At 42.6% G+C, this 7,869-nt stretch overlaps 1 protein-coding gene across 1 annotated transcript; it reads left to right on the forward strand.

The window, feature by feature from the left end:
* The first annotated feature begins 5,363 nt into the window (after window positions 1–5,363).
* Window positions 5,364–7,478, forward strand: LOC147880135 (transcription termination factor MTERF4, chloroplastic-like). The gene has a single exon (XM_087372163.1). The coding sequence runs from the start codon at window positions 5,541–5,543 to the stop codon at window positions 7,227–7,229; it is 1,689 nt and encodes a 562-aa protein (XP_087228289.1). The 5' UTR covers window positions 5,364–5,540; the 3' UTR covers window positions 7,230–7,478.
* The last annotated feature ends 391 nt before the right edge of the window (window positions 7,479–7,869 follow it).

The following is a 7,869-nucleotide window of genomic DNA, read 5'->3' on the forward strand; positions in this document are numbered from 1 at the left end:
ATGTTTCATGCAAGTGAGGATATGCAGAAGACTGAAACAATGTATCTTGAAATTGATTGCGATTTGAAAGGGGAATGCAATTATCAAGTCAATCCTTGGTACATCGATAGTGGCACATTATCTCATATGACAAAACATCAGGAATGGTTCACAGAGATGAAACCATTAGAAGTATAGAAGAACGTTATCTACACTACATATAACACATCGAATCCAGTTCAAGGGAAAGGCATTGTTCCTATGAACAATTTCACTAGTACGAAAGGATTGGTTAAAGATGTCCTCTATGTTCCAAAGCTCAGTAAGAACCTCTTGTCAATTGGGCAAATGACGGAACACAACTATCGAGTCATCTTCGATGGAGATGAATGCACGATCATAGACACATCGAGAGGATATTAGGTAGTAGAAAAAGTTGTCAAGGAAGGACGCTTGTTCAGACTGCTAGCTTCAGTACTAGATTTACATGCCATGTCACCTCAATCGCAACAGATGCCACTTTATGCAATAGGGCACAAGAGATATGGACATACCAATTTCAAAAGCTTAATAGAGCTCAGAAATCAGAATATGGCAATTGGAATTTCGAAACTTCAATTTCTTGGAAAAGTTTGTAAAGCATGTTGCTTCAGTAAAAACAAAAGTGAACCAACTTTAGCAGAAGCACCTCTCGAGAATGAGGCATTCTTGATTTGATACACACAGATGTATGGGGTTATGCCTGCCCAGACCCACATTATCAATGGTTCACTTTCCTACTTGACTTTCATTAATGACTACAACAGATATTGTTGGGTCTACTTTCTAAAAGTGAAAACTGAAGTATTTTCCAGATTTCAAGAATTCAAAGCCATGTTAGAAAACCAGACAAGCATAAAGATCAAAATCATGAGATCAGACAGAGGAGGTGAATACATGTCTTCAGCATTCATGAACTTTTGCAGAAGTAATGGCATTAGAAGACAATTCACTTATGTAGATACTCCTCAATAGAATGCAAGAGAAGAATGAAAGAATGGTACTTTAGCAGACACTGCTAGAGCAAAACATCATCCAAATCAGTATTGGATACAAGCAATTGCCACTGCACACTACTTGCTTAATTGGCTTCCAACTGAGAACTGATTTAGGGTATGACACCTTATGAAGCATTAACTGGACACAAGCCACACATTGGGGATCTCCGCATATTTGGTTGCATAGCATATGCCCACATACATGAAAACCATCACAGAAAATTGGATGCAAAGTCACACAAATGCATCATGGTTGGCTACAATGAAGAAACCGAAGCATACAAGTTGTATGGTCCCATCAACCGAAAGGTTATTATCTCCAGAGATGTAATCTTTGATGAGGAATAAGAATGGAAAACCTCAAATGCACAGGAGATAGAGACACTGGTTACTCAGTCACCTACAGAAAAGGTTGATGAAGAAGAGACAGAATTGCCAGAGGCACCTCAAGAAGAGCAACAACAACTCAGACGGTCTACTACGGAAAGCAGGCCACTTGCCAAATTGACATATGCTCAAAAAGGCAAAGCAATTCAGGTTGAAACCACCAACTATGCTCTTATGACTACCATCATTGCTACAGAAGAGCCAGTGTACTTCGAAGATACAGTTTACAAGCCACAATGGCAATTTGTTATGAATGAAGAAATGGAAGCTTTGTACAAAAATAATACTTGGGAATTATGCGAACTTCCACTAAGAAAGAAGGCCATAGCAAACAAATGGGTTTTACAAAGTGAAATACAATTCAGATGGAAGCATTAAAAGATACAAAGCAAGACTAGTTGCAGAAGGATTTGCACTGCAATATGATCAAGACTATGATGAGACTTATGCTCTAGTAGCAAAGATGGATTCCATACAGTTCTTGATATCACTAGCGACACTCAGCAGATGGAATGTGTACCAGCTCGATGTAAAGAATGCTTTTATCAATGGTGAAGTCTACATGCTTTTCTCAATGGTTATCTAGATGAGGAAGTCTACATGCAACAACCAGCAGGTTATGTTGAACCAAGAAAAAAGAATTAGGTTTGCCATCTCAAGAAAAGTCTCTACAGCTTAAAGCAAGCACCCAAAAGTTGGTACAAGAGAATTGACAGTTATTTTGCTAACCTGGGATACATAAAATCATACTCTCTACTACAAAGTTCAAGGGAAAGACATTATTATTGCACTTTTGTACGTAAATGATCTAATTGTGACCGGAAGCAATGATAGCTTCATCAAAATATTGAAACAAGACCTATCTGCAGAGTTCGACATGAAAGATCTTGGACTTATGCACTATTGTCTTGGAATTGAGTTCAGACAGCACCTTTATGAGTCAGTTGAACAATGTTGACAGTCTTCTGAAGAAGTTTCATATGGAAGATTGCAAGATTGTAGCCACTCCCATGGAACATAGTTTGAAACTTACATATGATTTAGAAAAGCCTACGGTCAATGACAGGTACTATCGGCAGCTCATCGGATCTCTTATATATATGACTATCACATGGCCAGATATTTGTTATGTGGTAAGTTCACTAGCATAGTTTATGTCAAATCCAAAACAGTATCACGGGAATGCTGCTAAAAGAGTCTTGAGATACATTAGATGGGCAAGACAGTTTGGAATAGAATACAAAGGAAGTCATCCAAGGTTGCATGGAGATTGTGACAGTGACTATGCCAGAGATCATTAGACTAGGAGATCGACACAGGGATATGCATTTCTCCTTGGCCAAGGTGCTATATCATGGTTGTCAAACAAACAGCCAATTGTTTCTTTATCTTTGACTGAAGCAGAATATAGGGCACTCACTACAGGTGCATGTGAGGCTATATGGCTCAGAAGACTATTGTTAGAAATAGATTACTTTGATGAATCAAAGCCAACAACAGTATACTATGATAATCAATCAGCTCAAGCATTGGCCAAGAATCCAATATACCACTCCAGCAAAGCACATTGATGTCAGAGAGCACTTCATCAGAGACTTGGTGACATCACATTGTAGCATTGTGATAGCAAAGAAAATATTGCAGACATCTTTACCAAACCACTTGACCAAGAGCTTTTCGAGAAGCATCGATAAGCTCTTGGTTTGACTCAAAGGAAGGACATTCCCATAAAAGGGGTGTGATGGAATGTAATGTTCAGTCCTTCTTCGGTTCCAGAATCATCATCTTGAGGAAAGGCCTACTTCATGATGTTGATCTTGAGGGAAGTGTTGAGAAACCATCTCAACATCATGTGTTAGATATGTGCATAGCACTAACCCAATAGAGTGCTATAAAGAAAAGGGTTAGATGCCCTAACCCTAACCCTAAAGGATTTGTATATAATATACATTTTCAACTAAATCTAGTGTACAGTTAGTCATTTGTGGTGTGCTCTCTAGCTATGCCCTCTGTCCTCATCTCCACTCTTCTCCTCTCCCCTCTTCATATTTTGTCATCATGGAGCTAACTCAAAGACATAGAAATCTATGATTCGCCACTATGTCTGGTCAGCCTCTGTATCATGTGGTCTGATTGCCTCTTGCTACTCTCTGATCTGTCGTAGTAGGGTCTCCCTGCATTAGCACATCTCAAGCAGGTAAAGTCCAATGCAGACCTAGTCATGGAAGTGGAACGATCGTGATAGTGGGTCGAAGCCACTCCCATCCTGGTAGAGACAATGGTATCGCCCTCGGATCTCGTAGTAGGCTAGGTAGATGTAGAGAAAGTGCTCCTCTGTCTCAATCAATCACTCCTAGTGTGCATAGCATACAGATCCACTCCTCTCTGGGTATACATGTTGCTCTCCCTGTCTCAATCCTCAACTAATTGGATGAAACCTGCATTTGCCCAATAGCGACCCTCAATGCATGTGAGACTCCTCTGTCCTCGAGATACTGGGGCCTCTGATGATGAATCCCTCCTCTGCCGACGCTCAAGAAGTGATCATGGTAAAATTGGGTCTTGGTGGGGAGCTCCTGATCACCCCCCAGGTCCAAGATGTGTGGAGATGGAGGAGATCTAACCATATGATACGGTTAATCTCATCTCACAAGATACTCAGGTGGTGCATCCATACTGTATTGAAAGGGAGGGAGCCTGCTGTCCATCTAAATCCTGTGTTTGGCAAACCATGTGGATATACGTGCATACCATGTGTCCACCCCACTCTTAGCTAATCCTCTGGATGACTTTAGGGCCAACCTCGTAGTCTCTAGTGGGGTAGGGCCCAAAGTCTATGAATGAATGCCACTGTTTGGAAGATGGCATCAGTTTGTAGTGGTGTCATGGCGAACACTGCTCATGAGGGACTGAGGGCTTGCTCCAAACCTAGATCCCATGGTTACCTGGAGCCGCTCAAATCTCCTCCACTTTGCTATCGGTAGATCACAACCCCAAAAGGGTGCTGCATACATGGTAGTTGGTCGCACTAGTATATCGAAGAGCTAGCACTTCGCCGGTGGATCCTGAAAGTGCGCTTGGAAGCATTGTCTCTCCAATCGTGTGAGTTGTGCATGGCCTGCATGTGTCATAGTGAAATGGGGTCCTGAGACAAACATGAAAGTTGCAGAGGCAGATGTTGTGAGGAAAGAGAAAGAGAGAGAGAGAGAGAGAGAGAGAGAGAGAGAGAGAGAGAGAGAGAGAGAGAGGAGGTAGAGAGTATTGTTTTTTTGAAAAACCCACTCGGCGAGAAACATGTCTTTATAAGGAAAGAGCAAGGTGGATGTGCATGGAGAGAGCAGGTGCCACGTGGCATAGCCTTTTAGTGCCACCTCGCATCTCCAAAATAAGTAAAGACGGATAGATAGATAGAGGGCGATAAAAACCAACAAACTATATACAATGAACTTTCAACCTGTTCATTTTCATATGTAAAAACTATTCTCTCAATTTTGTAAAAATCTCAGAATTTTAGGCAATTTAGTTAGATTTTAGCTACAAAATTTGTTCAAAATTTTTCTGATTTGTTAGGAGATGAGTGCTCCTCTTTTACTTTTAGTCTTCCTCCTCTTCTTTTGCAGCTACTGCCATCGCAACGAAGCTTTGCTCTCCTCCTCCTCCATACATCTCATGAAGAACTCTTTCCCCCGACCGTATGTATTCGGTGCCACCTCAAATGTGGACTCCGTGCTCCATAACTAACTGGAGAGTGAAGAAGATACCAGGGACCTAGGCATGGGGGACTTGGGTCACCTAGGACTAGAATGCAAGTGCTCTTCTTTTCCTCTTGCTGCTATTGCTGTCGAATCAGAACTTGCTACAATTGTTAGAAAAAGTGATGATAACCACAACACCCATGGAGCCAACCTCCTATGCTCCTATTTCTTTTCGTCGGGGCAGTGTGACCGTGGTCAGCCGAACCAGAGAGCGTAGAAGATGCGAAGCAGATATGACCGAGACAAACCCAGGCAGGTGGGACTTGGCTCAAGTTAGCTCAGGGTAACTCACCAAGGTAAATTTTGATGAACTTCTTCATCATCATCATCATCTTCTTCATCTTCTTCTTCTGCTGCTGCTGCAGAAGCTACCGCCATAGCCATGAAGCTCTGCTCTGCTCATGCTCATGCTCCTTCTCCCTGCCCTTGCTCCTTCCTCTCCTCCCCTCCCATCGTCGCTTCTCATACTTTCCTCCTCTTCTCAAATTTCAGACCCCATCGCCGTCGTTGCCTCTCCTTCCTCGCTTCTTCCTCTCATTGGATCCCTTTCCTTTCCGCTCTTGAGACTGCAGTTTGTATCCCCTTCGCAGACTCCCCATTTCACCATGCAGGCAGCAGGACGCTCGGATTTGGACCAAGCAGAGTTTGCAAGGCTTTCTCCACCTCCTTGGCCTCCGCTTCTCCTAGAACGAGTGAACTCAATACGCCAGTCCCTTCTCTGACCTTTGGGATCATTCCGCAGCCTGCCGAGGCGAGGGAGAAAGTCTTGGATTACTTGAGAAGGGAAGGGATTGACACCTTGGAGCTTGCCGACGTCGAGCTTCCGTCCTCCGTAGAGGTGATGCAGGAACGCATTGATTTTCTTAAAAAGATTGGCCTGCGTACTGAAGCCATCGGCAATTATCCTCTTATGGTCACCTGCAGTGTCAAAAAAAACATGGTCCCTGTGCTGGATTATCTGGAGAAACTTGGCATAACCGCGAAAGACTTGCCACATTTTATCGAAAAGTATCCAATGATCCTTCACTCCAGTGTGGTTATCGATCTCATGCCCGTGATTGATTATCTACAGGGGATGGACATTAAGGAGAAAGACATCCCTAGAGTCTTGTTGCGGTTCCCTGATGTATTAGGCTTCAGACTGGAGGGAACCATGAGTACCTCAGTGGCTTATCTCGTAAGCATTGGCGTAAAGACAAGATCCATTGGTGGCATGCTTACCGAGTATCCTGAAATCATGGGTATGAGAGTAGCGAAGATGATTAAACCGAAGGTGGACTTTCTTGTAAGTCTCGGAATACCTTTGAGCATCGTTGCCAAGCTCTTGGAAATGCGCCCTCAAATACTTGGCTTTGGTCTCCATGACAGAATGCGACCTGCTGTGGATAGCCTTAAAAAGGCTGGGGTTCAGGATGACGCAATTCCTGGCATGATAACTCAATACCCAGACATAATAGGGCAAAATTTGGACCCAAACTTGAGTGAAAAGACCAAATGGCTCGTAGAGCAGGTGAAAGTTGCTTCTTGTGACGTGCCGAGAATTCTTGAGAAGCTGCCGCAGGTGCTATATATAAAAGAGGCGCTGGCAATGGAAAGGGTCACTTTCTTAAGAAGTGCAGGGTTTTCTGCCGAGGATGTGGCAAAAATGGTGACGGATTGTCCACAGTTGCTTGCCATGAGCATCAAACAAGCTTTAGAGCCAAGCTTGAACTTCCTGCTCCACGAGATGAAGCGGCCTTGTAGAGAAGCTGTGGATTTCCCCGCTTACTTCACGTACAGTCTGAAAGCAAGAATACAACCTCGGTACACGCAGATCTCTAGAAAGGGTATACAGTGCAGTTTAGAATGGTTTCTTAATTGCAGCGATCAAAAATTCAAGCAAAGATTAGAAGCTGATTACATAGATGATGAGGATCCAGGGCCAGTCTTTCAAATGGGAGGTTCTTTAGGCTTGGAAGTTGACCAGGACAGAAGTGATGAATCCAGTATTTCACTCTCGGAAGGATACACTAGTCCAGACAGACTCCACGATGTAGATACTCAAGTCGAGCAAGTCAGTTACAGTTGCTAAGCTCTATCCGTGCACAGGATAAGAGCATGTAGCCTCTAGGCGATCAAATTCTTGTAATTTGTTTTTCGACATGTGCCTTTTAAATGTTGTAAAGATTCATCGCAATGCAACTAATAGCTCTTTCTTTCACGCATAGAGGAGCCAAATTGCTCCTGTGTTCTTTGTTTTGCCCTCTAGTTCATGGAAAACTCTATGGAAAACTCTCCACGAATCCAATGGTCGAGGAAGAGATTGTAGGTGTAGGTCTTTGTCTAGGGGTATCACTTGTGTCACACTTTACATAAAAATGTAGATTATCCGACAGGTGCATTTTGTTGTACAAAACTTATTTTTGGATCTGTGGAATAGTGTTTTAAAATCAATCCCTCTTTGAAATAGTGTAAACGGGCAGAGTAAATGAATTCCATAGTTTTGACTCTCCCATTGTGGCATTCTTTATGGATACATTTGGAGTTAATTACTCTTTCAAATAACTCACTGGAATGATATGTTTTGATGTTTCATAGCGTTAGATATTAAAATCTACTCTTGATTCAAGCGTGTGTGTTGATGTTGATTTGTCTGATTTAAGGGGTTATTTAGTTACTGGAGCTTTTAAACGTGTGAATTTTGGCGATCTATCCACATGGACTTATACTTC

The sequence above is a fragment of the Dipteris shenzhenensis genome, chromosome 33 (genome assembly GCF_047967505.1).
Source record: "Dipteris shenzhenensis isolate YYH24624 ecotype China chromosome 33, Dip_SZ_1.0, whole genome shotgun sequence".
NCBI lineage: Eukaryota > Viridiplantae > Streptophyta > Polypodiopsida > Gleicheniales > Dipteridaceae > Dipteris > Dipteris shenzhenensis.